The sequence below is a fragment of the Anser brachyrhynchus genome (assembly GCF_964034855.1).
Source record: "Anser brachyrhynchus genome assembly, chromosome: 10".
Taxonomy (NCBI): domain Eukaryota; kingdom Metazoa; phylum Chordata; class Aves; order Anseriformes; family Anatidae; genus Anser; species Anser brachyrhynchus.
In genome coordinates, this window is record NC_137705.1 from 12,452,595 (window position 1) to 12,480,455 (window position 27,861).

Here is a 27,861-nt window from a genome sequence, read left to right on the forward strand (position 1 = left end):
TGCCGTTTTATAGACTTTTTATTTCCAAATCTGGCGCTTCCATGATACACTTTTACACAGCCAGGGAGGGAGTGCGGGCTTCTCCCTGCCCACAGAGTCGGGATATGGAGAGAGAACAACAACCGAAGAAAAACAAAAACAGAAAAAAAAAACAAAAACAAAAACAACCAAAAACCCCCAAAAGGAACAAACCCAAACCCCAGGAGGATGCTCCCCGGAGCCCAGGCCACAGCACCGCAGTCAGGGACCGGGCCGCAGCCCCACAGGCTGCCCCCTGCTCCCTGCCCAGACGCCACCAGCTCCGCTGCACGCTCTTTTTTTTTCCTGTTTTTTTTGGCACTTGTCACTTGCTCTCCGTTTGGCACTAGCAGGCTGCGGTCCCCTTGCCTGAGCTGCAGAGAAACGTGTAAACGAGTGGTCCCGTAGGGTGTGTAAACATGTCGGCGAGCCTCCCCGCCGCGGGGAGAGGGGCCGCAGCCCCCCCGGGCCCACAGAGCCGCTCAGCTCCGGGCCGGGAGCGGGCTGGAGGCCAGCCCTTCCCTCTGCTGCCCGGGCAGAGCCCCGGAGGACGGTGGCACAAGCACGAGTTCCCCCATGTAAACATCCCGGGCGGCGAGGCGAGGCGGCAGTAAGGCAGCGAGGGGCGCGCGGGGGCACGGCCCCGGTAGCACCGCGGGGACACGGCCTCGGGGGGGCCGGGGGGAGCGTGCCGGACCCCCGAGCCGGCGGCCCCCGCTCCCAGGCCGGTGTAGGCACAGAACGAGCTGCCTGGCAGGGGGAGGCTGGGGACGGGGCAAGCCCCCCGGCTCACAGAGAAGCCCGCAGAGCGGCCTGGATTCCCAGAGGGGGCAAAGTGCTGTTTTTCTTCATCTCCTGAAATCCAGGCTGCTCTGAGCTGGGAGCTTCCGCCGGCAGGGGAGCGCAGGGACGTGTGCGTGCATACACAGAGCCTGCAGGGAAGCCGCCAGGAATAACTTTTGTGGGCAATGCCAGCACCGGAGGCCAGAGCCATGTCTTGGTCATCCTCTGCAGGGCGAGCACCGGCTCTGAAACAGCCTCACCTACTGCTGAGCTGCCCCAAACGGGGCCAGGGCTATCCAGCTCCTTGCCCAGAGCCCTCTCGCTCATGCACAGCCCTGGTTTGCAGACGGGGGCAGCCCCAGTGAGAGCAGGGGGAGGCCTGGCTGCGGGGCCAGCAGGGCTGCAGGGGGCTGAGGGACACCGCGGCAGCAGGGGGACCCCACTGAGACGCGTGGGGAGCTGCAGGGCAAGATGGGCAGCAGGGCTGGCTGGGCACTCGCTGCCTGCCCTGGGGAGGGGAAGCAGTGGTGCTGGCAAAGCCCTGAGGGCTGCCCAGTGCTTTCTATCCAGCCCTCTGGTCCCTGGTACCCCAGGGATGCCAGAAAAGGGTGAGACAGGTGCCCCAGGTCCTGGGAACAGACCATCCGCAAAAATAACCATAGAAATTTCTCTTCTCTCTGATTACAAAGATACAAAAAGGTAGAAAACCCTCCCCTGCCCCCATGTCCTGGGCTCCCTTTCTATCCCCCTGCCCGCACACACACACACACACACACACACACACAGACACACGCACGCACATACGTGCCCCCCGCACAGAAACGGGTTGCAAAGGAAGAGTTCAGCCCCGGGGGGTCGGCGACGCGACCCTCGCCTGAGCGGGCTCCTGCGATACCTCTCACAGCGGGCAGGCGAGGGGAGCACAGCAGCAGGGAGCCTGCGGGCTCCCGGAGGCGGGTGGTTGGGTTGCTGGCCCCTCAGCCCGGAGGGCAGGGAAAGGCAGGGTTGGTTTTGGGGCCTCTGAGCACCATCAGTTCTGGCCCCCGCCCCTGGGGACACCAAACCTCAGCTGGCAGTGTCCGGCTAGGCGAAGGGCCCTGCCTCTTCTGTTTCTCTTGTGGACGGCTTCGGCCCCTCAGGAATGGCCCTCATTTCTCATTATTCTTCTCGGAGGAAAGAAAAACAGCGTTAAGCCACAGCACCTCCCCAGGGCTCCAGCTGCGCTCCCTACTGCCTCCTGGCTACGTCAGATGGGGACAGAAACCTGCTCCCGGGTCAGGGCAGGAACCACTGTGTCCAAGTCCCTGCGTTCAGGGAATAGGAAAAGGGGGATGGAATAGGAATGGATGGCGGCAGTGCCAGCAGGGCACAGAGCTGGATGTTTCTGCTTGTGCACTGCAACGGCCTGGAGCTGCCGCAGCCAAGGGTCCTCCCTACACAGCCACCTTTCAGGGCCAGGAGACATCTGCCACCCACCCTGGGGGCTCGCCTATACACGGCCCTCCCCTCCAAGCAAAAACCCCGAGGGAAGGAGCCAGGCAGCCGCACGACGCACGAGACCTGGCTGAGGAAGGGACGCACTTACTCTGAATCTGGCGACAGCTCCGAAATGCTGTGGGAGGTGGTGGAGCAAGGCGTCGAGGGGCACATTGCGGAGGGCGGCGAGGAGGTCTGCACAGCAGAGGGGGTGGCGGTGGTCTGGGGGCCCGAAGGCGTGCTGGAAGATTGCACCGAGGACAGGACGGAGGTGTTAAAAGAAGCAAGGATGGAAGAAAGGATATCTAACTGTTCAGTGGAAGGATGGCGGCTGGGGATGGCCTCCAGGTTCTCTCTGGAAGGCTGCCTCCTAGACAGCGGCTCTAGGCTTTCCCTAGACAGCTGTCTCCTAGAGAGACTCCCCAGATTCTCCTGCGAGGGCTGCCTGCTGGGCACCGTACCCAGAGGCTCTCTGGAATTAGATCTTCTGGAGAGAAAGTCCAGCTGCTCTCTTGAAGTTTGTCTAGCCGATGCTAGCTGGTCCCTTGAAGGCTGTCTTCTAGAAAGCAAATCCAATTGTTCTCGAGAAGTATCTCGACTTGGCAATGTATCTATTCGGTCTCTGGACACTTGCCTACTTGGCAATGTGTTTAGCCACTCTCTCGAGACCTCTCTTACCAGCCCACAGTCCAGCTGCTCTCTTGACCCAAATCTGCAGGGTAAAGTTTCAAGGTGGTCTCTGGAGCCCTGCCTCCGGGGCAGCGTGTTCCCGTGATCTCTCTGACTGGGCCGAGGAGCAAGCAGATCCAAGTTTTCTCTCGACCCATGTCTGCTCGGGATATTTTCTAGGTGTTCGGTAGACCCATGCCTGCTGGGGATAGTGTCCAGCTCCTCCCTGGACCCGTGTCGGCTGGGCACAGTCTCCAAGCACTCCCCCGAGTTGTTCCTGCTCAGCTGCTCCCGGGACATCTGTCTCCTCATCAGCATGTCGAGCTGCTCCCGCGACGAGTACCGGCTGGCCGGCTGCGACAGACTGCCCGCCCCGGAGTAGATCCTGCCGTAGGAGGCAGCGGGCACAGCCCTGTGACCCAGCGTGGAGGTCTTGTACCAGGACAGCTCGTTGGTCATCCTGCCCACGGACGGCAAGCCTTGGATAGCTGGAGGGTACTGGAGGCGGTTCTTCAAAATCCCTGCGCCAGACAGAACGAGAAGTCAGATCTTTGCAGAGCAGAGAAACCAGCACGGAAGTTGTGGGAGATGCATTGTACCTCCCCGGGGGCGTGACAAGATGGATCTGATGCTGAGCCTCTGGGGCCACAGTGACTTCAGACAGGCCAGACCGCGCTCGCCCGCCTGCTGCAGGCTGTTACCTTTTCTTTGCCGCTGGGTCTGGGTGAGGGAGTTCTCATCCCCGCTGGTCAGGGCCAGGTCCGGCTGGTTATTGTTGGCCGCATCCTTGTTGACGTCGAACCCCAGCTTCCTCTCGGAGCCCCACTTCTGCAGGGAGCAGGGGTGAACCTCGCACTCGCCCAGCGCCGGCCAGTACGACATCAGGTCGTTGCCGTCCACGTCTGGTGGAGGACGCAGCGAAACAGACCCCGGGGAAGAGGGAGAGAACACTTCTGTGAGGGGTGGACGAAGTCACAGCAAGACATGGCCCAGCCCCGTGCCTCCCCGTGGCACAGCAGACCCGAGGCCGCCCCTTCCCCTGCCAGAGCCCGCGGGCCTTGCCTTTGGGGGTGGTGTTGGCGGGGTTGGTGAGGAGGCGCTCGCTGTGCGCCGCTCGCTTGAACTGGCGCTGGAAGCGGCCCCGCAGGCGCACGTTCTCCTCGCTCTCCGAGGACGGGATGGAGAGGCTGCGCTCCTCGTCCAGAGACAGGTCGCTGTCCGAATCCGAGTCCTGGTCTGGAGGGACGTGTGTGGGGGAGACATTCGGGAAGAGGGTGGGTGAGGAAGGGCAGACTAGTGCCTGCGAGCAGTTAGGTGACAGACGCTGAGTAACAGAGGCAGGGAGGGACCAGGGGGCTCTGCTCCCAGGGCAGGGCCAGCTGCAGCAGCGTGACCAGCGCCTCAGCCAGCTGGGCTCTGATTGCCTCCAGGAACACAGAATCACCTGCACCGGGGCCGACTGCCCTCTCACAACTTACTGTCCGTCCCTATGGTGCAGCCTGTGCCTGCTGCCTCTGCCCTACCACCAGACACCCATGAGAAAAGCCCGGCTCCATCTCTCCACTCCCTTCAAGGGAACTAAGGTCCCTTTTGCCCCCTCCTCTTCCAGGCTGAGCAAACCCAGCTCCCTCAGCTTCTTCTCGTCCTGTATCACTGCCTGGGAACAACACATGTCCCCAGGGACCCCTTGACAGCTCCCAGGGCAATTCTTGCCTCCTCCATCTTTAGCTCCCCGGAGGCTCATTATGCCCTTTCCTATCTGTCCAGGGAAAGGCTGCGCTAAGCGACACAGGTGCTGCCTCTCCCTCATATCTGCAGCCTGTTTGGGAGTCACAGCCAAACACGGGCTGGAGGACACAACCATGCAGTCGCAGCCTACCCAAGGAATGATTTCTTTAAGCCCGAGTTAATTCAGGGCATGCTGGCTCAGTCCCAAAGCCTCACCTCCCCCAGCATCACGGTGGAACATGGCCACGTCGATGTCCGTGGGGCCGGCGTGACCCAGCAGGCTGTGATCCAGGGCCGAGCCCTGACGTGCCGTCATGTTGTCTCTGAAAGACACAGGGCCCGAGTGGTGACACTGCCACGAGCCCTTGGCTCTGCCCAGGCGCTCTGCGCACCCCGGAGCCCCGTGCCGCTCCCCTACCTGAGGTACCCCCGCTGGCTGGAGTGGGTGCGGGCAGAGCGCACGCTGCTCACCGATGAGATGGTGGAGGCCCCCAGGGTGATGCGGATGAGGCCGCTCTCCTCAAATAGCGCCGTGTTGTTGTAGGCGTTGGGGCCCTGTTAAGGCAGGGAGAGAAGCACGGGCTCTGTTAAGGAGACGCAGCCCAGGGGATGACCTTCCCTCCTTCCCACACCTCCAGGCGCCCAGCCGGGGCTGCTCTCGCTCTCCCCCACCTGCGTGCTCCGAGCAGCCTCCTCGCTCTGCCCCTTCTTGCCGAGACAGGCCAGCTTCCAGGCCTCCTGCACCTCCTCGTTCAGCACGCAGAAGAGGACCAGCACGGCCAGGCCCTGAGGGGAGACAGCGTGAGCCTGCGGGCCGTGGGGAGCCCCTGGCAGCGGGCTTGTGCTCCCTGCGGCAGGGGCAGGAGGGGTGGCTGGCTGCTGGCCTCCAACGTGGTGGCCCTCTTGGGCCCCCGAAGAGTCATCCCCACAAGAGCTACAGGCACAAGCCCCTGGGCCGGTGGCCGTGGGTGCGGGAGAAAGGGATGTTGAGTCCCCCAGGCAGGCAGTGCCCGAGGAGGGGCTGGCAGGTCCCCTGCAGCCCCACCAGCCCCACGCAGGTATCCCCAGCAAGGCGCCTCAGAGTGACCGTGGTGGTGGCCGTGGTGTTGCTGTGGGTCATGTTTGGGGTGCGACACCTCTTTTTGCAGGCTGTTCTCTTGCTCTGCCCTCCGAGAGCAGGGACGCCCCTTCAAGATGGCCCTCACTGCCCCGTGGGCGCCAGCTCTGAGCTCAGCACCTCGCGCCCACACGCGTGCCATTCCTGCCACCCCAGCACCTCCTCCCCGCAGCGGCACGCGGGGCCTGGAGGAGCTGCGAGTTCGGTGGCAGGGTGCTCCCGCCCCTCACACCCCAGCCTCACCGAAGGCCATCGCAGTCTCTGCAGGGGACCCCCCGCAGCCCCAGAGAGGGGTGGGGGGCACAGAAAGCACCTTCGCCCCCCAGGCCTCCCCTGGTGGAGGCTGGGCAGTTACCTGGAGGCTGCAGAGGACAGTGTAGAGGTAGTGGAAAGCCAGGACACTGTTGTTGACAGCCAAGAGGCCAAAGAGCCAGGTAGTGCTAATAACTAGAAGCAGAACAAAGGAGCTCCGTAACGTCATGCTGGAGGGAGAGAGACAGACAGACAGGCACACACACACACCCAGAGGTTAGTGCGTGTTGTTAATCTACAGTCTAGCGCTCGCAGACAGAGATCCAGAGGGGAAGGTGTGTCTCCTGCCCGGCCCTCCTCGCTGCCCCACGGGCTGCTCCCCGCTGCAGGCACGTCGCCACGCAGCAGTTCTGCTCCCCCCGTGCCCGGGGCCTTCCCTTCTGGATCACACGTGGCAAACACAGGGCCCAAACGACACAGGTCATTTGGAGCTGCAGAGAGCTGAGCCAAGCTCCGGGGCTGGCCCAAGAGGAGGGTGAGTGGGGAAAGGTTTTGCCAGGAGCATTTAAGGAGCAGAAGAAGCTGGCGCTGAGAGCTGGCAAGAGCAGATGTGACGGGTGGCTGTGAGGGCAGGCAGGGAAGGGGACAGACTGTCAGGACAGTGTGAAGACAGGGATGAAGGAACAGGAGGAAAGGACAAAGTTTAGGAAGAGTTAACATGGCCACCAGGTGGAGAGGAGAGCAGCTGCAAGGCTGACACTGATGCGCTCTGCGATGGTGGAAGAGGAGGGATGATCGCTGAAAATGCTGAAAACCATGAGCCACGGGAGCTCTGCTGGGAACTTGGCCACTAATACTCACAGAACCGATTTCTTCTTGGTCTCCTTTTGGCCTGGGGAACAGGACATCTTGGCCACAAGCAGGAACATCACCCCATTCATCTGAAAGTGTTGGCACTGATTAGAAGCTGTGCCAAGGGCTGGCTCTGACCCAATACACCCAGTACAGAGCATGGGCAGATTCCAGGTCCACCAGGCACACATGAAGCTCCCCTCCTTTCCCCGTAACGCCCAAGCCCTGGCCTCCCCCAGGCTTGGTTGGAGCCAGCAGGGACAGAGAGAGGGGCTCTAGCAGAGGGAGGAGAATACAGAGAAGGGCAGGCAGTGCCCGTGGTGCAGAGAAGGGAGGTAGGAGAGGGCTGTGGGTGAAACAGGACAGGGTTTTACCACAACGACGACAGTAATGGGGCCTGCAAAGCTCCAGACCAGCTTATCATGAATGGAAATCCAGCAGAAGTCAGGGTTCCCGTAGCCCTCAGGATCCAGGCCAACAGCCAGCCCTGGGGAAGGAAGGGAGAGGCCGGCTCCAGACCCAGCAGGCGCCCCGTGCCCATCCAGGGGGCCACAGAGAGACGCACCGAGGGATTGTTTGTCCCCGGGAAGCAAGGCAACAGCCCGTGCTACACATCCCCAGCTGGACAACGCGGCACTCCTCAGTGCCTGCACACTCTCCCTATCACAACCATATCTCCATCGCTCCTACCGGTGATGATGGCGGGCACCCCCCAGCCGATGGCGTAGTAGAAACGCATGGCCCCGAAGTTGACGTTGCGGGCTTCGGTCTGCATGCGGTAGATGTGGAGGCCCTGAACGAAGAGCCAGGCGAAGGTAGAGAGGAAGAAGCAGTGGAGGAGGATGGCAATCACAGTGCAGAGAAACTGGGGAGACAAAAGCCACTCAGAGACAGCCCCGCTGTGCCAGCGCTCATTGCCCTCACGGGTGTGCTTGTTCAACCCCACGGACCTGGTTCTCGGTGCGGTTGATGCCCAGGAGGAAGAGCAGCTCCGAGAAAAAGAGGGTGACTGATATGTTGGAGTGGATGCCACGCGTGTTGGACTTGAGGCCTTTGAGGCAGGTCAGGAAGGAGAAGGTGAGCAGCAGGGCCACCAGGGAGAGGGACACCAAGGAGTAGGTGACAATTGCCAGCGTCTCCAGGTCACCTTCCAGTTGCTGCAGCAGCAGAGAAGCAAAGGCAAATGGCAGCGTTAGGGGGAGACGTGGGAAGCTCTCAAACTATTTGCGTCCCACAGGGAATTTTCTGCCCGTGCCTGCTTATTCTGGTGGCTAAGTTCCCCCCGCTGCCCCCAGCCCTGCAGGCTGAGGTTACCTCTCGGTGCGAGCTGTCCATCAGAACCCCAAAGGTGCCAAACTGGGAGCACTGGCAATGGACGTGCGTGGTGTTTCGGTACACGAGCTCACAGTCTCTGGCTGTCCAGAAGCCCGACGGGTTGGTCCTGCAGCCACCAAAAAGCAGAGCGCGCTTAGGAGAGAGGGCAGATGAGCATGGTGCTTGGGGAAGGAACTGCAGAGGGACCATCAGCAAAGTTTTTCTACCAGCAGATACAGCTGCGCTCCCGCAGCTGAAATACTGGAGCCAGAGCCCTGCAGGGACCCCGCCATGCCCTACCAGCAGGAATGAAGCCCCTGGGAGAGGGCAGAACCCCCACAACCCAGTGCTGCCCAGGCACACAGCCTGTCACGGGCAGAGAGACTCTGGGAACTAGGAGCTGCCTGCGGAAAGCAGCTCAAAGCAAGCAGTTTGTGGGGCAGTGCTAAGCCCAGTCATGCCCAACTCACGGGCTGGAGTGGTTCCACTGGACGCAGAGAGGCTTGCTCCTGTTGGCCGTCTCCAGCAGGCGAAACTCCAGCACGAGAGGGGTGTCCAGGGGCCCCCGCAGGAAGGTGTGATTGCTGAACACGGACACGCTCACGATGGGGGAGTTCATCACGGGATTCTTGGGGAGCCTGCAAGGAGCGACAGAGCTCTGCCATCGCCGTGCCTGGGGGCTGCAGGGCTCCCTAAGGCCCCGTGCTGACACCTCGGGAGGAACAGCTCTGCCCAACCCACACCAAGGGGTCAGGAAGCATGGGGCAGAGTGCTGCGGGACCAAACCCCAGGCCCAGCACCCAGACTCGGGGGAGTCCAGGCAGCCTCTCCCCGCCAGTGCTCACAGAAGGTGAAGGGGAGGAGGACGTACCTGACGCTGCGGCGATCCACCTGGTAGCGCGGGGGGAGCAGCCCCCCCAGGGTGCGGTACATGATGAGGATGATGACAGTGAGGGAGGGCTCGGGCTCCGGCAGCGCCTGCCTCGGGGAGGAGCTCTCCACGGTGTAGTTCCCTTCGCCCCCACCAAGCGTAGGCACTGCCGTGGGGGCAGCTGAGGCACACGAGGGGACAGTAAGAATGGGCACACACACACACGGCCTCGAGCCTTCTTGGGGGACCCTAGCGGTGCCCTGGCCTCTGGGCCAGAGCCAGGCTGAAGGAGGCAGCCAGTGCCCTCTGCGTTCACTAGCCCACGGGATCTGGGGGCTTTTCTCCACAATCTTCACCCAAGGCTGGTGAGGACCGCAGAGAGAAGCGGTGCTGGCGTTTGCTGGCAGCAGCAGGGCTCCCAGGCTCGTGAGACCATCAGGAGCTAGGTCTCAGCGGGGGCACACATCCCCTGAAAGCCATGCCTGTACGCGCTGTGCCCCAAGCGATGCTCACCTTCAGCTTTCGGGGGGCTCAGCACCGACAGCGGCAGCACGACGTGGGTGTGGGGGTCCCAGGCGGGCTGGCCGCGGAAGAGGCTGCTGTGGTAGCGCGGGTAGCGCCGGCGGATGTGCGAGTGGTTCTCCATGCGGTCGATGCTGAGCACTGCGGAGGAGATGTTAGTGAACGCCAGCTCTAGGATGGCCACCTGGAGAGCAACCACGCTCCGGGGCACCCCAGGGTTGATGTCTCTGGCAAAGGGACTGCAGGAGCCACAGCTCTGCACCACCCCGGCCAGGCCCCACCGCCAGCCGGCTCCGACTCACTGATGTTGGGGGTGACGACGCCGACAGGGTTGAGGTAGGTGAGCTTCATGTTGCTGGCCAGCGTGCCCGAGTAGTCCCGCAGCTGCTCCATCAGGCTGGCGCTGCCGTGCTCGCTGTGCGGCAGCATGGCCCAGTGCTCCCGGTTCTCGGGCGCCAGCACGGAGCTGCCCGCGCGCAGCAGGTTCTGCACGGGAGAGACGGGGCACATGGGAGCACGGGGTGAGGGAAGCAGAGCCTTTGGGACACATCCTGCCCCCCAGGCTGCCAGCACCGTACCCCTCTGCCCAGCGCGGTAGTTTCCCTTACGATGGACATCCACCTTAATGTTCATCAGCGAGTGTCCTGCAGAGACATCTCTGCACCACCCCGTTAGGGAATTGGGGACAGCACTGAGACCCCTCTTTGCCTTCCCTCCCCCAGGCTGAGCAAACCTATCTCTGCCTCTCCTCATCCCTCCTGTGCTCCAGCCCTGGCCACGCAGGCGGCCTCCGCTGGTCTCGCTCCTGGGCCTCGATGCCTGCGCAGTGCTGGGGAGCCCAGCACCCCGAAGCGGCCTCACAACCTCCTCAAACCCCACAGAGACACGGGCGGCTGACAGAGGAGCAGCAGCAGCAGCCGCCCCGATGCAGGGGAAGGCCTCACCTCGTTGAAGTGGGCATCCTGCGTGGCTGTCAGCCCAAAGCCGCGCTGCCGGCTCTCGAAGGCCATCAGGCGAGACAGCAGGCGGTAGGTGATGTGCACGTCGTTGCCGAAGTAGTGCTCCATGTGGTCCGTCACCGCCCGCAGCCGGTGGGCCAGCTTCTTGGCTTCAATTGTGTTGAGCTCGGTCTCGTTCCTCTCCAAGCCCTCCAGCTGCCAGCAGGGAGAAAGGAGGGGGTTAGCCCGCAGTGGTTCCTCCCTGGGGAATCCCGCAGCTCCCAGGGAGCGGGCTGTGGGGTGCTGCGGGTCCTGCAGGGCCCAGGAATGACTTCTGAAACCACAGCACGAGCTGAGGACACTCGCAGCAGTGGTCACTTGGGCAGGGAGAGTCTCGGGCAGACAAAGGGACACGCAGCAGTGCATTACCAGGATGGAGAGCTCCTTGAAGGCAGGCGAAGTGCAGTTGAAGAGATCTGGCTCCAGCCAGCCTTTCTCCTCATCACAGTGTCTGACGGCTGCGCCTGAAGGCAGGAGGAAGATCGCATCAAAGGGTGCAGGACATGCAGCTCCCCCCCTGTGCCCCCCAGCAGAACACTGCACCAGGTAACCCCAAAGAGCAGCACCAGCAAGTGATGGGGAGGGCCTGTGGCACCCCAGAGCTGTCCTCCTGCTGTGCACCACCATCACCTCTGGTCTGCACCACCTCTGCAGGCTGCTGCCAGCCCCTCTCTCCGTGAGCTGGTTCCTCGTGTGGTTCACGCAGCCTGCATGGCAGCAGGCACCGTCACACAGAGTGGTAAAGAGCAATAAGTGACGTGGCAGGGCTAAGGGTGAACCCCCTGGCTCCTGGTGGGGCCGTGTCCCTGTCCTCAGGACACATCTGACCCCAACCTACAGAAGCCCGCGCAGCCCCAGGCTTCCCCTGGCTCAGTCTGCAACGCCTGCTGAGGGGCTGCCCCCGTCTGCATGGGGGAGCTGCCCTGGGACGAGAGCCCTGCAGTGGGACTGGTGAGCCTGCTCCAGGGGCTTGTCTTCCAAGGCAGTGGGGGACAACCCATCCGGCAGCATGGGTACAGCACCCACTGCAAGACCCCGTCCCTGGCTGGGGCCCGAGCACTGCTGGGCAGGAGCAGAGACACCAGCAGGGAACGGGATCGGCTGCTAACACCACCAAGAGCACTGCCAGCGCCCACACCGGGAGCGTCACCGTGCGCGCCTTGAGCACGAGGGAGCAGGGTGACCCCAGCGCACCAGTCCCTCCTGGGGAAGGTGCCAGGGCAGGGGAGCTCACCGAGCGCCCATGGCTGGGAGAAGGCAGCAGCGTGCCCAGGGAGGGGAGAGGGAGCCTGGGGCAGAGCCCAGCTCCTGCCTGGACAAGCCCCGTTGCCAAGCCTGCTCCCTCCCACCAGCCCCAGCTCCCCACTGCGCATCCCCACCGCCCCCTCCCCAGCTGCATAAGCACAGGGACCAGCACCACCGCAGCTGGGGGCAAACAGAACAAAGAAACCTCCTTGCTGCCGGCCTTCCCCCGGCAGAGAACAGGCCTTCACCCATGCCTGTGGCCAGGCTCGGCTGCAGAATCCGGACCCCGTGTGCCTCCGCCTTGCCTGCTGGGCAGCAGGAACGGGACCTTGCACAGCTCCTGCCCCCATTCCACCACACCAAGCAGCTCCCCCTTCTTCCGCCCCGCAGCCATTCCTCCCCACCTTGCCATCCAGCGCTCATCACCAGCTCCTTCCCCTCCCAGCCTAAGCAAGCAGCCCAGGACAGTCAGCAGCCATCCCGGCCGGGGCACAGAGCGCAGACCCCGCTCAGCAGCCCCCCGGGGCCACCCAGAGCCCATGCTGCAGGCTAAGGACAGCGGGAGCCAGGTTTGTGCTGGTTAGTGTGCTGGGAGCAGGGAAGCGACGTGTAGGAGCGGTGAGGCCAGGCAAAGCGTTGGGGAGACACTCGGCAGCTCCAGAAGCGGCAGGGAAAGCGCAGGGGTGTGCAGGGTGCCAGGCAGGGAGCAGGGAGGGAAAGCCACGTGGCACAGTCCTTAGAGCAGGGGAGGAGGGAGGTGGGAACAACCTTACCTGCACCCCTCAAACCTGAGCACGGATGGCGAGAGAACCGGGGAGAGAAGCGACAACAGTTAGGAGCCGAACCTGCCTCCTCCCGGAGCGAACGGCTGGAGAAGGACAGGGTTTGTATTGTCCCCTGGGGCTCGCGCTGCCCTGCAGTCCCAGACACCCTGCTCGCACCTCTTGCCGTCACCCAGGACAGCCTTCTCCAACCGGGGCCGTGACTTCTACCCGAGGCACTCACCAAACGCCGTGCCTGCTCCCTGCACAGCGCTCGCTGTGCCAGGCCTGACCCCAGCCTCGATGAAACCGAAAGGCAGCAGGGAGAAGGTGGGGACAGAGGCTGGGTGACGGCATTGGCCCTACAGCCTGCTCCCAGCCCCCTGTGCTCGCCCTCGGGCTGGGTGCTTTCTCCTCCACCTTCCTGCTCCCAGCCCTCCAGCCCAGCTAAACGGGACCGGCACAGTACTGCGAGGGGGTGACCTTGCTGGGGCTGCAACAGCCCCCACACGACGCCCGGATTCTCCCCTCCCCACTGCATCCCCAACTCACCCAAGGAGCCTTTGGGGCACAGCACCACAGCCGACAAGCCAAACTTGGTCTGGGGCCACCACACGCCTGCTTTCAGGCTTTTGGGGCATCCGTCGTAGAGCACTGCGGAGACAGGCGGCCCGGGGCCGGTCACGGCGGGGCAGCTCGCACCCAGCCCCGCGGTGCCGGCGCCCTGCCACGTCCCCGCTCACCCTCGCAGCCGCTGGGTGTCACCTCGGCAAAGGGGCTGTCACAGCTGTTGCACTGGCGGCCGATGACCCCGGGCCTGCAGTGGCAGCGGCCGGTCTCCTTGTCGCAGGAGCGCGAGGAGGAGCCCACGGGGTAGCAGTCGCAAGGCAGGCAGGTGTCGCTGCCTTTCGGGCGGTAGTGGAAGTCCTGGGGGAGACGGGGACGGCCGTCAGACTGCCCATGGGGACAGCAGCCCAGGCAGGTGCTTGGGGAACTGCTGGAGCCAGGGCTGCCCACTGGGGACTTGTCACAGAGATCCCCACTTGCAAGCACCGCTGGCTGGCCCCATCGCCACCTTGCTGGGCCGGGAGGGCCACAAGGAGGTGAGCAAGGGCCAAGCACACAAAGCAGCGCCCAGGCAGCTGCCAGGCCTGAGGAGGGGACAAGGCACAGGCGGGCCATGTCCCCATGGGCACAGCTGCCCCTCACCTTGCAGTGGCACTGCCCGTTGGTTTTGTTGCAGTCAGGATCGAAGCCCTTGTTCACATCGCAGTTACACGGCCCGCAGCTGGGGTTCCCCCACCAGCCCTTCGGACACTGCTGGTCCATCCTAGGGACAGAAACGTTCCCGCCGTTACACCGACCACATCTCCTGGGCCTTCTCCTCCCAGCAGCCCAGCAGCTCCAAGGAGCAGGGTGGCAGCGAGGTGTCACACAGCTGGGATGAGCGAGCAGCACGGAGCCAGGCACTGGAGGCCAAGGCCCTGCTGTGCGCCCTGCATCTCACCTGTGTTCGCAGTACTGCCCGAAAAAGTTCCCTGCGCACTCGCACACGTAGCCCAGGGGCGAGCCCGGCTTGCGGCGACACACGGACTTGTTCTTGCAGGGGTTGAGGTGACAGGCATCCACGCAGTCCCCTCCATAGTACCCTGAGGTGCAGACAGAGAGCACCACGTAAGGAAAGCACCTTCTCCACAGGAGCGGCCGGAGAGCCCAGGAGTGGATTCAAGGGGCTCAGGGGAGATTTTGCCCTCCACAAAAACCACTGCACGCCTGGCAGGGGTTTCTGGGCACACAACTTGCCCAAGGAAGGGGCAGGAGAGCAGTCACAGGCAGGCTGTGGGAGCCCCAGGGGCAGAGGAGAAGACGCGCAGTGTGGAGAGCCAAGGGGTGGCAGGGCTCTGCAGGCCCTACCTGGCAGGCACACGCACGAGTAGCTCTGCCACTCGTCCTTGCAGACGCTGTTGGCTGGGCAGGGGCTGGAGTCGCAGGGGCTCGGCACGCTGCAGCCAGCCTCCACCCTCAGGGCATGGCTGGGCTTGGGCAGCACGGTCCCGGTGACGCTGTCACCCAGTCGCACACCCTGCAACACAGGGGAGAGTCACACAACGCTCCAGTCTGCCTAACTTCCACAACCCCTGGGTGCAGCCACCCTTCCCCATTGACCCCGCTCCGTGGATTTAAGGCTGCCTCACAGCACCTCGGAGCCCTGAATGCTCAGAGGGGGAGCATCACCAGCAGGAGGGATGTTGGCAGCAGCTCCCAGGCCTGCGTTCCCACCTCTCCACCTAACAGACCCGCTTGAAAGGGAAGGCTCAGAGCAATGGACTCACCTGTATGCAGCCCCTCAGCCCGTTCTGCACCTCGCCAGAGCCCAGGACTCCCCCCACGTGCAGATGTTTCACCTTCAGGCCATGCAGCTCATTCCCGACAACCACCGTATCCTGCAGAACAAAAGGGATTAACGGGGGCCAACTGCCACCATCCCATCCCTGCCCCCTCTGAGGGTGCAGGCAAAGCATCCCCCAGTGGTTCCCGTCCCGGGGCTGGGGTCTCGCATGCAGCACGTACCTGGTAGAGCCCAAAGTCCAGGGTGAGGGTGATGACGTAGCGCGAGTCTCGCCCACTGCGGACATCCCGCAGCTCCAGCTGGAGGTCGTGCCATCGCCCGTCGCTGAGCTGCAGCTGGTCCAGCACCAGGCTGGTGCTGCGCCCCGAGCCCCTGCTCACCGTGAAGGAGAGCAGGCCCCCCGCCAGCTGCAGGGAGGGAAGCAGCAGAGGCAGCAGTGAGCCAAGCGAGCTGCCTCCATCCTACCTTCCCTGCGCACTCTGAGCACGGGGAGGGAAACCCAGCCCTGCCGAACACCACCCTCTGCTTGGGCTGGGGTCAGGGAGGAGGGCAGGGCCGCCCTGGGGAGGATGGTACGGGTGCTGAGGCCCTACCTGGCAGAGCAGGGTGGTGTACTGGCCGGCGTGTGCCTGCAGGAGCACCCCGTCGGGCTGGCGCGTCCGAAACGCCAGCCCCAGGTACCACGGCACCGAGATCTTCACGTCCGTCTTGAAGTCCCAGGTGAGGACACTGTTGCCCTGGAAATAGTGGGCATGGTGCATGGCTGGAAAGGAAAGTGGAGGTGAGAAGGGATGGGGAGCACCTTCTTCTGCCCTCATGCACTGCAGGACAAAGGGCCGTTGAAGGCTGAGGATGGACAGCAAGCAGCTCGTGCTGCTGGCTCAGTGACACCAGCACCCGCACGCAGCCACCTTGTCCTCCCTGACGCCTCCTGTGCATGGAGCCACAGCAACTCCATTTTCCAAGAACTGGTGTTGCTACACAGGGATCAGCAGACGCAGGGACAACAGAGCCAGCTCTCCCCACACGTACCCCCTACCCTGCTGCCACAGCACCACCCTGCCCACACCCACCCTGCCCGTGCTCAGGACCGCCCGCTCACTCACTGTGGCGGCAGTCTTTGCCCCCGAAGCCCACAGGACAGAGGCAGGAGTAGGTCCCCCAGCTGACCGAGCAGGTGCCGCCGTTCTTGCAGGGGTTGGAGTCGCAGAAGGTGTGCTTGGCGTGGCAGCCTGGAGGTACCAAAGGTGCCTATGTCAGCCTCGACCCTGTCACCCCCTCCCTCCAGCCCGCACGCGAGGCACCGCCACCCCCAGCCCTGCCCCGCTGCCCGAGGGGCAGACCCAGCCGCTCAGCACAGCCCCTGCTCCTTACGGCAGAAGACAGGCACTGGCAGGGGGCAGAGGCACCGGTACCTGTAGTGGTCCCGTTGTTGGCGATGTAGGAGGCCAGGTCGATGCGTTTGCTGTCGATGTACAGGTCTCTCATGCACCCCACAAAGTCCCGGTGAGTGACGGGGAAGTTCTCCGGCAGGTTGGGGACCCCTCCGAGGAGCAAGGGACCTGTGAGGTCCAGGGACCTGCAAGGAGAGAAGCCCAGTGACCTCAGGCTGGCCGGACGGCTCCCTTGGCGAGGGGCTGGGAGGCTGACATCCCCGGGGACAGGCACACACAGCTGGGGCCCCTGATGCTACAGCTGCCCCAGATGTAGGGCAGACTCTGCAGGGGACCCCATTGCCCTGCTCCTCTCTCCACTGCAGCAGCACCCGGCAGCCCCCGGGGAACTCACTTTTTGGAGCTGGTCTGTACTCCCTCGGCGGCACAGGAGTAGTTCCCAATCTCGCTGCCGAACTGCAGGGCCACCGAGGCGTCGCATTCGTCCACTGTCAGTATGGCCACCTTGTCCTTGGAGGGGCCCTGCACCACCCCCAGAGCGCTGACCTTGGGCTGAAACCAAAGGCGGGGTGTCAGCAGCTCACGGCCCCCCGGAGTCGGACACCCCACGGCTCACACTACAGCAGGGAAAGGGCGGGTGGCCCTGGCACCACCGCGCCGGGCACAGGTGAGCCACGAGGGACACGCCTGGCTGAGGACAGCACGTGGTGCGCGACGTGGGTGCAGGTGAGGACGAAGCGGGTGGCCCCACGGGCAGACAGACCCACACGCACAGGGGGACAGCAGGGGACAGTACCTTGTTGTAGTAGCGGAGCTGCAGCGTGTGCCACTGCCCGTCGCTCACGCCCCCAGGCAGGTAGGGGCTCACCACCGTGCTGGACTCCCCTGCGGAGACAGGGATAAGTGCTGTGGGGAGCCGGGTGGCCCTGCGGCGTGTCAGACCCTCCGGGTAGGGGACAGCAGCCCTGGGACGGTGCCCAGCAGCTCCAGGGCCCGAGACCTGCATGCAGGCTGTGCCCAGCGCTCCTAACTGCTGATCCTGGCACCCCCCGGGGCAGGCAAGGCAATGGGACCAGGAGGACAACCAGCACCCACCCAAGAGGGTCCTCATCCCCAGACCGGCTCGTGGCCAAGGCTGGAGGTGAAGCTCCCGGTGACACCCCACATCCCGCGACAGGCAGGGCTGAGCCTACCTGTGGAGTATTTCAGCTGCACCTGCCCCTGGATGATCTCCACCGCCAGGAAGTCGTGCCGCTCGTTCAGGCGCCCGTTGTAGAGCAGGAGGCCGCTGGGCTCCACCGTGCTGAACCTGGGCAGGGAGGGAGCGGGAGCGCAGGGTGTGCACGGGGCGCGTGCAGAAACCCCGCTGTCCCAGCACTGGGACGAGGCGAGGTAACACAGGGTCCCGAGGAGGGACCAGCAGAGGAGGGAGAGCACTCACGAGAGGGCGAGGGTGAGGTGGAAGCGCTGGCGCAGGCCCCGGAACATGACGAAGGAGCGGGGCGGGAAGGAGCGCGCGGACACCTCGCAGAAGGGCGCCTCGAAGCCGCCCGCCGGGCACTGGCAGCGGAAGCCGCCGTCGGCGCCGTTGGTGCAGGTGCCCCCGTTGCGGCACACGCCGGGCTGGCAGCGCCCCGAGCGGCTGTCCACCTCGCAGTTCTCGCCTGTGGGAGCACGACAAGGGGTTTGGGACACGTCCCCTCGGCCGACCCTCGCCCCGGGGCACAGGCCCAGCTGTGGGGCGGCTGGGGCAGGCGGAGGACGGGAATGATTCTATGAACCGGCTTGCTCAGCTCCAGCAGAGGGCTGGGAACTCCTCTCCCTCTCCCCCACACCCACAGCTGACCTCAGAGCCCAGCTTGCCACCTTTCCTTGGCCTCTCTTCAGCTGGCTTTGTCCACCCCAAAGGCCCCTGGTGAGGCTGATGCAGCAGCGGCATGGCACAGGGGGCTGTGCTGGCCCCACAGAGGGCCATGAATTGCTCAGCCGCAGTCCTACACCCCCGGCCCAGCTCCCGTTACTTGCTCAGAAGCACCCAAGGAGGAGGATGCAGGGACAGCACGAAGTGACAGGGAAACGAGCTCATTAACCCTTCTGCTAATGGCTGTTCACGCTTCAAACGCCAGGGGTTAATTACCACTGCCTCTGCTTATCTCACCAGGAGCCACGGTGGCTCCAAGGCAGCCATCTGCTGCCGCGCTCCCCTGCCTCCCCAGCACCCCTCCTGGCGGGCAGGGCAGGGCAGGGCCTCCTCCTCCTCCTCCCTGGTAGCCACGGGCCTCCTTCACCCGACCCCAAGCTGAGGGTGGCCAGCACGGCTCTCGGCAGCCTGGTGGGGGCTCGTGGCAGTGAGGCACTGGCTGTCCCCTGGCGTTACCCCAAAGCCAGGACTGGATCCCGCCCAGCGGGGCAGCGAGGCCCAGCCTCCCCTTCCACGCTCAGCGGGGAGGCTGAGGCAGCAGCTTCCCCATCGCCCGCAGTGCCAGCATGGGGTGCGCAGCCCCGCCACACCAGCCGGCACTGGCCAAAAAAACAGCGCCTCAGACAGTCCCGCAGCCCACCACAGGGGGAGAGGGCCGAGGACCCCGCACCCCAGCCAGGCGAGGCCCAGCTCGCTCCTCCCGCTCCGCCAAAGGTCCCCGGGAGCCCTCCATCCCAGCTCCCCGCACGGCACATTTCTATGGCAACCTCAGCCCTGCGCATCCAGCGCCATGGAAACAGGAGAGCGGGGAGCGCGGCCGGACCTCGGCGGTGAGGCCGAGACCCCCCCACCCCCCCCGGCCCGGCACTCACCACTGAAGTGCTGGCGGCAAACGCAGGTGTAGCCCCCTTCCCTGCGGGTGCAGGTGCCGCCGTTGAGGCAGGGGTTGGAGTAGCAGAGGTTGATCTCCGTCTCGCAGTAGTCGCCGGTGAAGCCCTGCGGGCAGCGGCACCGCAGGCCGGTGATGGGGTGGATGGGGCGGAAGAGGGTGGACGGGGAGGCGATGAAGGGGGCCGAGCTGTCGAACTTGAGGACGGAGATGCACTTCATGTAGTTCTGGCAGGGCTCCCGCAGGCAGACGTTGTCGTCGAAGGGCAGCACCTCCAGCATGGAGGCGCCCGTCAGCGCCATGCGCTTCATGTACAGCTGCTCCTGCAGCTCCTCCGAGCTGAAGTAGTGCCCGCCCCGCGGCGCCAGCGCCGAGAAGCTGACGTTGAGCACCGTGCCGCCCACGTCCGTGTCGTTCTGGATGTTGAAGATGAAGACGTCCTCCTTGGGCGTCGCGAGCACGGTGGCCACCCCTTCCAGGAAGGTGGCCAGCAGCGGGGAGAGGAAGCGCTCCTGCCACATGTTCTCCAGCCGCACCGTGATGCTGTTGGCCAGCATGTCCTCCGTGATGATGATCACCCGCAGGACGCACTGGGCCGTCACGCTGTGGATGCCGTCTGGGGGAGGGAACAGGGACGCGCTGCAGGTCTCCTCCTTCCCACCCCGGGCCATGCACCCGAAAACGGCCCCCGAAGGCCCGGGTCTTCAGCTAAGGAAGCTTGAAGCCACGGCCCAGGGAGCATCCAGCTGCCATGTGCCCCAGGGCGTCCCCACATGCACGCCTGAGCTTTGTCCCCCACGCCAGGATCTCCACTGAGATAACTCCCAGGTTTCCATCCAATCCTGGTTCTGGGCAGCAAACTGAGCTCTCGTCAGCAAGGATGGTGGTGAGAAACAGGCAGAAGGAGGTCCCAGCAGGAGGCTGGGCAAACACCGGAGCCCGATGCCAGCACCCGGGGTGTTTTCCGCCCCCTCTGCGCCCCGTGCCCCCTGCACGCTGCCTTTCCCCACGCTCTCTTCCTGCCGTTTCCTTCCTCTCTCCTCCAGGGCCTCCGAGGCTTTTGTACCCAGCTCCCTGCTTCCCCCTTCTCACCATCTGCTCCGCATCCCTTCCTCCCTGGGCCCATCTCTGGTTTGTTTAATTCCCTTTAATCTTTATTTTCCTTGGAAACAAACTCCCTGCCCCTTGGGACCCCGCACCACGTGAGCCACCTCCGAGCGTGGCTGCGCTCCGCCAGCGCCGGGGCTGTTGGCAGCAGCTTCGCCCCTGCCAGGCGTGCTGAAAAGCCACCGGCAGCCGCAGCCATGAGTCCTGGGGAAGGGGGACAGCCCGTGCAAAGCCACCGGGCCTGCCGTGACCTGCTGGGTTGCCTCCCAGCACGTGGCCATCCGAGCCTCTCACAGCCACCAGTACTTTGCAAAACACCGGTGTCGCGGTGCTGGCCACGTCTGGGTGGAAGCACAAGGGCTGCCAGGACAGACAGACAGAAGCGACCATGTTCCGACTTCCTCTAGGAGAGCCTGCACGCAGCACCTCTTCCAGCAGGATGGAGAGCCAGGGGTGTGCCAGGGCAGCGAGCCCCAACCCCTGCTCAGACACAGCCATCCCAGCTCGTTCCCCTGCCTCACCAGGTTACACTGCCCCAGACTCCAGCGCCTGGCCCTTTGCTGGCCCCACAAAACAGCCAACATCCCCCTCACTTGGGCCACCCCAGAAGCACCCCACCCGGGGAGCCCACCGCCACAAACGCCTGATGAGGCTCACCAAGAGCCCCACCGCTCCCGAGGAAACGGGGCGAGCCACCTCCCAGCCCATTCGCACCATCCCCACGTGCGTCGGCAGCACGTGGTGGTCACCCACGATTCCTTCTCCTACCCCGCACGGAACAGGGAGCCTGAAGCCTCCGAGTTTCTTTGGAAAGCCAGCTCTCCATCACCACCACCACCCCAAAACAGCACTTACACCAGCCCATCCCATACACACGGCCGACGGGTGAGGAACACCAGCCACCTCCTTCCCCTGGGGACCCAGCCTCCACCCCCTGCCCACGCCACGGCTCCATCCTCGCTGCCACGCCGCCTTCGCTGCTTCACACGCTGCAGAGCCTTTTGATTCCCCCCCGACCCCTTTTGAAGTTTGCGGTGCTGGAAGATTTAAGGCCCGAAACATCTCCCTTTTCTCTCGCTCCGTCTTCAGAAGGTGACGGCTCTCCAGCGACCCTGCAAATCCCAGGGCTGGCGCTCCGCAGATAAGGCAGGCGCGGGGCTGGGAGCGGGCGAGCAGAGGTGCCAGCAGCCGCCCGGGGGCTCATCTCCTGCTGAAGGGGGGGGCGCCTCCCTCTGAAATCAAACTGCTCCACGCTGACGTGGAAGCCGGCAGGCAGGCGTCCGCCTGATTTATGGCCGTTATTCAGCCTCAGCTAACGCCACGCTAAGGTCTGAGGCAGGCGGGGGAGCAGCGAAGTCTCCGAGGAGGATGGAGGCTGCAGCCTGGGAAGAGGTCGTGCTGCGGGGTGCCTGGCACCTCCAGCGCCATCCTCCACAGGGACGGGGGGCAAATCCCCCTGCGGTGTGAGGTCCTGCCCCAGCAGCACAGCTCTCCCCTGTAACTCCTTGCCCAGCCTCCACCCCGCACCCAGGGCTGCCTCCCCGCTGGCTCCGTGCAAGGGGAAGCAGATGGCTGGGAGAATGACCCTCGGTAAATAAGGAGGAAAAAAAAAAAAAAAAAAGGGAAGGAAAAAAAAGGCTACCAAAAGAAAGCCCAAAGCTGGCTGGAGGCACCGACCCCCCTGGGAGGCATTTTAATCATGGATGCTCACCCTTTCTGATTAAATCCTGGGGCCGGAGAGCTGGTGCCTGGTGAATATTCATGCGGCAGAGCGAGGAGCCCCAGAACACGCCTACAGGGAGAGAGGGGCCGCGGGAGGCTCCGACCCCGGTGCCGAGCAGCACCAGGTCATCACGGCTGCGTGTCCAAGTGTGACGCCCACCAGCTCCAAAAGCAGCAGGGGGGGCAGCTACAGCCAGGGCCAGACCGCATCCCTCCTGTCACCCCCCTTCTCCTACGTGGCACAAAGGCACGGGATCCAGCCCACACACCCACCCCGAGGACCTCGGGGTCCCCGTCACTGTCAGGGAACGCTGCGGCCCTCAGCCCCTCTCCTCCATCCCTCAGGCCTCAGGACAACTCCAAAACCATTCCCTAACCAGAAAGGAAGCCCACACCTCCCACCCTAACTCATGGTCAGCTCCTCCAGCCGTGATGGACCTAACAGGGGAGGAGGCTCCTGGATGGGGCTCCTCGAGAGAAGAGACACGCAAGTTGTACAGGGCAAAGGCAGCCCTGGGACCCCATCCCTGACTTGAAATGAAGGCTCGGAGCTGCTCAGACACAGGAGTGGGGACACACGTGTTCTGGGGGGCAGCCTCCCTGCCAGGAGACATCGTGGGTGAACGAAAGCACCAGGGCAAACCCGCCCAGCAGCCAGGAGGAGCCCAGGCCAGCACGGAGGGACACCAGGACAAGCACTTGGGCTCCTCTCAGCACCTCTCCAGCCCCCAGCCACACACCGACCCCACACCGCGCTGCTGGCCGCGGGCACAGCTGTTTAGAGCAGACGTCGGTGCCCGCACGTCTGCGAGGAGCTGCAGGCGGTTTTGAGCCCGTCGGTCCCCCAGAAAGGGGCCGGTTTCTGGTGGCCCCCTGCCTCTGCGAGGCTCCCCCTGCGGAGGACCCCGTGCCTTGGGTGCTGAGCCCTGCAGCACCCAGCTACGTGCTTTTGTCACCTTCCCGCAGGAGGCAGGAGCCGGCCGGGCAGACAATGCAGCCGGGTCTGGGCCACCCGGCCATCCTCTCTGCAAGCCCCCACCCCTGCACAGAGCCACAGCACGGGGGCTGTCGGCTGGGAGGTCTGATGGTAAAGAAAGAAAAACCCAAGCCAGACCCCTGCAGCTCCACCAAAGCCAACAAAAGGCCTGCTTTCCACTGCCTGGCTGCACACATCCCCCCGGCACAGCTCTTCCCCTCCATCCTCCCCTCCGCTGGCGCACCTCTCGCACTCTCCCTTCCCGCTGGAAGATGACGACACGCTAATTGCAGGGGCCCTCTCGCTGCCAGGCGGCTCAGCGCAGGACTTCAGGACGTGATTTTCTCCTGCCTTTGTGCGGGGTTAAGTGCGTGAGGAGGCAGGGCTCCTGTAAACACCGGGGCAGAAGCTGGAAAGGTCAAAACCGGCCCCCATCTCCGGCAACCCGCACGCATGTAGCACATAGCGTGCGGTGCCAGCCAGCCCTGCGGCTACTATTAGTCCCCAAAGAGCCCCGATCCACCGGCAGGCTGGAGCTGGCCATGCCGGATTGCCTTGAGCAGGTCTGCTTCCACCCCTCCATCTCCTGAAAGAAATCCTCCCCCTGCTCAATTAGCTGGATGGAGAGCGGGTGGAAGGGTGTCAGCTGGCGGCCAGGGGAGAACCGCGATTTAACGCACCGCTCCCCAGGCACGCTCGGGAATTTGGTGCTTGGTCCCTCCGAAAAGGGCTCCTGCCCTCCCTCCCCCAGCACTGCTCCTCAGTTCAGCCAGGGATGGATGGAGGGAGGGAGGGATGGATGGATGCCTCCATTTCAGATCACACATCCGCAGGCAAAGAAAGGCCCGTGGTACCGGCAGAGCTTGGGCAGCGGGGGGCTCCAGGTGCAGACCCCGCTCGCTCACAGACCAGCCCTGTCCATCTTCGCCCCATTCCCAGCTTGGCTGGAGGCAACCCTAGCACTTCCCCAAACAACCCCGGGGAGCTACCACGAGCATTCAGCTACCCCAGCAACACACACGATGCAAGAGTTTTAAGCACCTGAGGTCTGTTACAGCCGTCATCCGCAACACGAAGTTGGCTTCAGAACGGCGGCACCGCATTTTGGAAGCCCCAGCCACCGCTAGGTACCACGGCCAGCACCCAGACCCGAGCTGCTTGCTAACAGCACCCTCCAGCAGCCCGGCTTCGTCGCTCCCAGGCACGGCCGGGAAGCGCACCCGCTGCCGGCAGGGAGACGGCTCATTAGGGGCACGGGGAGAAGCGGCCACCCCAGGAACCCGCTGCTCGCCTGGCCGGCGCCCCACGGCACAGCTTTGCCGGTGACAGCACCTCCAAAGGTGCCTCGCTGGCAGCTGCACGCGATCCTCGCAGCCGAGTAACGATGCTTTGTTCTTACAGACCACCACCGACCTCAGCCCCCCTTGCAAAACGCTCTCGTACAGCACATCTCCCCTTCCACGATTCCCAGACTCTCCGGGATTTCCCGATTTGAAGCAAGTCCCCATCCAAACCTTGTTGCCAGTCCCCAACACCCCAGGTGCAGAACAGGCTGCCCATGAGGACCACGCAAAGCCCGCAGGCGTTATCACCCCAGAGCAACAAGGCATTTAAAGATTTTCGCAGCCTACCTGTGACGGTCACCAGCATGGAGGCCACGAGCGGACGGTTGTTGTCCAGCTTGCGGCTCAGCCTCAGCTCCCCGCTCGACTGATTTACAATCAACAAGTGCAGTTCGTTTCCCCGTTCAAAGGTGTAGAAGAGGCGGTCGGACACGTCGGGGTCATATGCTGGGACCTTCCCTATGACCCCTGAGGGGAAGGTGTTGGACTTATTGGACACGTAGTTATTGAACAGGATCTGGAAGTTCTTGAGAACAGGGCTGTTGTCGTTCTGGTCAATGAGTTTGATGTGGACCGTGGCTCTGCTGACCAAAGGGGCAGAGGTGGCTTGCACTACAATCACATACTCTGGTTTTGTCTCATAATCCAGGTCTATCAAGGCTGTGAGCTCCCCAGAAAAGATGTCCATCTGGAATATCTCGGGGATGTTGCCTTCCACAATTTGGTACATGATTTGGGCATTGGGTCCCTCATCTGGGTCGATGGCTGTGATCTGGGCCACGACAGAGCCTACGATGCTGTTCTCCTTTACCAAGACCTCGAACTCTTCAGCTGGAAAGACAGGGGCATTGTCATTCACGTCCTGAATGGTAACCTGGATATGGACAGGAGTTCGCTGAGGAGGAATGCCCCTGTCCACAGCGTACGCAGTCAACTCATAGACGGGGACGTTCTCACGGTCCAGCCTGCGGACGGTGCGAATGATGCCTGAGGTGGGCTCTATGGTGAAGTCTCCATCCCCGTCATCCCCGTTCTGGAAGGTGTACTGAACTCGCCCGTTGGTGTGGGCATCCCGGTCGGTGGCAGAGATCTGGAGCACACTGGTGAAGGGAGGTGCGTCCTCAGAGATCATGCCCTGGTAATGAGGGCTGACGAACTGGGGCGCATTGTCATTAACGTCATTCACCATGATTTCAACATAGGTGGTGTCTGCTTTCTGAGGGATCCCATTGTCCTTGGCAGTGATAGCCAACGTGTAGGTGACCTGGTCCTCGTAGTCCAGTTCTGCCTGGAGAGTGATGGCCCCGGAGTCTGGATCGATGCGAAACTGAGGGACATTGTCTTCTAGGTAGTATGTGATGCGGGCGTTTTCCCCCACGTCATCGTCCGTGGCACTGATCACCACCACAGTGCTGCCAACAGGCCGGTCCTCGTTGATGCTCACAGAGTAGTGGGCGCTCTGGAAGACGGGCCGGTGCGTGTTGGCGTCAGTGATGTTGATGTGAACATGGCAGTTGTCACGCAGGGTGCGGTCGGAGGCCGTCACGGTGAGCACGTAGCGCCTCTCCTGCTTGTAGTCCAGCGGCAGGGACAGAGTGATGATCCCCACCCCACCCTGCGTGCTGATGGAGAAGCGGTTCCGCGTGTTGCCTCCCGTGATCTGGTAGGTGATGGCGCTGTTCACGTCCCGATCAATTGCTGTGACACTGAGGACGCTGGTCCCCACAGCCGCATCCTCGTTCAGGCGGATAAAGTACTCTTTCTGGGTGAACTCGGGGCGGTTGTCGTTGACATCCATGACCGTGATGGTGACACTGGCAGACGCAGACAAAGACGGGGAGCCGTGATCCCGAGCCTCTACCCCAAAGAAATAGTGCTCTACCAACTCCCGGTCCAAGGGCCCGCTGACCGTGATCCACCCTGTGGCACTGTTCACCACGAAGGGCGTGTCGGCCGAGACCCCCGTCAGTTTGTACTCCAGGCGCGCGTTCTCGCCGTAGTCCGCGTCCACGGCCTGGATGTGGATGACGGAGTGGCCGAGGGGGGCGTTCTCCAGGACGGAGATTTGGAAAGGGGTGCTGACAAAGATGGGGGCATGGTCGTTGATGTCCACCACTTGGATGCTGGCCATGCCGGTGTTGTTGGAGAGGGGAGGGCGCCCTGCGTCCTGCGCCCGGATCCTCAGGGCGTACTCCCGCTCCACCTCAAAATCCAGTGGGGCCACCACCTGTATCTCCCCAGTGACGCTGTCGATGGAGAACTGGCCCCGGCTGTTCCCGCTGATGATGTTGTAGTGAACGAGTGCGTTGTTGTCCTTGTCCAAGTCCGTGGCGGTGACGCGCAGGATTTCCGTGTGGGGCCGTATGTCCTCCCTCACCTGGACGATGTAGCGCTTCTCGCTGAACTGTGGGGTGTTGTCGTTCTCGTCCAGCACCGTGATGTAGACCTTGACAGTGGCGGAGCGAGGCCCCGGCTCCCTCCCCTGGTCGTTGGCCTCCACCACCAGGGAGTACCTCTCCATCTTCTCCCTGTCCACCGGCCCGCTGGTGGTGATGAGGCCGGAGCGGGGGTCGATCTCGAAGACGGCGTGGGCGGCCCGCTCGTTGACGAAGCGGTAGCGGATGTTGGCGTTGGGCGGCGAGTCGACGTCGGTGGCCCGCAGCTGCAGGATGGGGTAGCCTTCCTCCACGTTCTCCCGGATGGTCTCCCGGTACTCGCCCTGCTCGAAGACCGGGTCGTGGTCGTTGCGGTCGGCCACGGCGATGGCCACCATGGTGGTGGCGGACAGCCGGGGCGCCCCGTGGTCGGCGGCCGTCACTCGGAAGTAGTGCAGCTCCATGCTCTCCCGGTCGAGGGCCTGGGTGGTGGTGATGAGCCCGGCCCGCGGGTCGATGCTGAAGAGCTCCCGCGACCGGCTGTTCATCAGGGCGTCCATGGAGTACACCAGCCGCCCCGCCTCGCCCCCGTCGGGGTCCTGCGCCGCCACCGCCACCACCGCCGTCCCCGCCGGCTGGTTCTCGGCCACCTCCGCCTGGTAGTTGTACTGCGGGAACAGCGGGTGCCGGTTGGGGGCCGCTCGCCTCCCCCGCGATGCCGGCGGCGGCGGCGGGGCGCTGCGGGGCGGGCAGCGCTGCGGGGACCGGCGGCGGAGCCCCGGGGGCAGCCCCGGGGGGGCGGCAGCAGCCGCCGCCACCCAGCACGGCGAGGCGGCGGGGCACCCCCCGCTGCCCGGCGGCGCGGCGGCCCCCAGCCCGGGGGGGAACAAAGGGAGCAGCAGCAGAAGGAGGAGGAGGAGAAGCGGCGGCGGTCCCCGCTGGCGGCGGCGGCTGGGGGCGGCCGGCGGCTGCTGCCGCTGCTGCTCCTCCGCCGCCATGGTGGCTCGGCGGCCGCCGCCCGGGCCGGGCGCTCGGCGGCTGGGCTCGGCGCCGCCCCCGCCTAGCGGCGGCGATGGGCGCCCCCCGCCCCGCTCCGCTCCGCCGCGGCCGGGGGTGGCGGCGGCTCCTCCCGCAGCCCCAACATGGCTCCCGCCGCCCCGCCCCGCCCCGCCCCGCCC

The 27,861-nt window shown here is 64.1% G+C and overlaps 1 protein-coding gene across 3 annotated transcripts; it reads right to left on the reverse strand.

Moving 5' to 3' along the window:
• CELSR3 (cadherin EGF LAG seven-pass G-type receptor 3) lies at positions 1–27,758 on the reverse strand. Of its 3 annotated transcripts, XM_080606119.1 has the most exons (36): positions 24,597–27,753; positions 19,144–19,776; positions 17,792–18,014; positions 17,544–17,659; positions 17,147–17,235; positions 16,745–16,902; positions 16,372–16,535; positions 16,063–16,188; positions 15,550–15,719; positions 15,178–15,363; positions 14,940–15,050; positions 14,521–14,689; positions 14,114–14,255; positions 13,816–13,936; positions 13,350–13,533; positions 13,159–13,260; positions 12,619–12,633; positions 10,970–11,064; positions 10,547–10,756; positions 9,905–10,088; positions 9,594–9,743; positions 9,081–9,261; positions 8,680–8,847; positions 8,210–8,336; positions 7,846–8,052; positions 7,586–7,760; positions 7,270–7,382; positions 6,905–6,984; positions 6,147–6,273; positions 5,347–5,460; positions 5,093–5,229; positions 4,891–4,997; positions 4,009–4,182; positions 3,648–3,848; positions 2,387–3,467; positions 1–1,964 (listed from the first exon to the last, which is right to left on the reverse strand). In XM_080606119.1, the coding sequence occupies exons 1-36, from the start codon at positions 27,679–27,681 to the stop codon at positions 1,937–1,939; spliced, it is 9,453 nt and encodes a 3,150-aa protein (XP_080462245.1). In that variant the 5' UTR covers positions 27,682–27,753; the 3' UTR covers positions 1–1,936. The 3 variants fall into 3 exon arrangements, 2 of the variants coding, with proteins under 2 accessions (XP_080462245.1, XP_080462246.1); XM_080606120.1 differs by lacking the exon at positions 12,619–12,633; XR_013955608.1 differs by lacking the exons at positions 1–1,964; positions 2,387–3,467; positions 3,648–3,848; ... (1 more) ...; positions 4,891–4,997; positions 6,147–6,273 and having other exon boundaries at positions 24,597–27,758.
• Positions 27,759–27,861: the final 103 nt, after the last annotated feature.

Excerpts from the sequence above, each read along its gene's own strand:
- CELSR3 (XM_080606119.1), bottom strand. The coding sequence starts at position 27,681 with ATGGCGGCGGAGGAGCAGCAGCGGCAGCAGCCGCCGGCCGCCCCCAGC. Across the intron at positions 13,534-13,815 it reads ACGGGCAGTGCCACTGCAAG|GACTTCCACTACCGCCCGAA; the intron begins GTGAGGGGCAGC and ends CGTCTCCCCCAG. Across the intron at positions 4,998-5,092 it reads AGCCAGCGGGGGTACCTCAG|AGACAACATGACGGCACGTC; the intron begins GTAGGGGAGCGG and ends TGTGTCTTTCAG.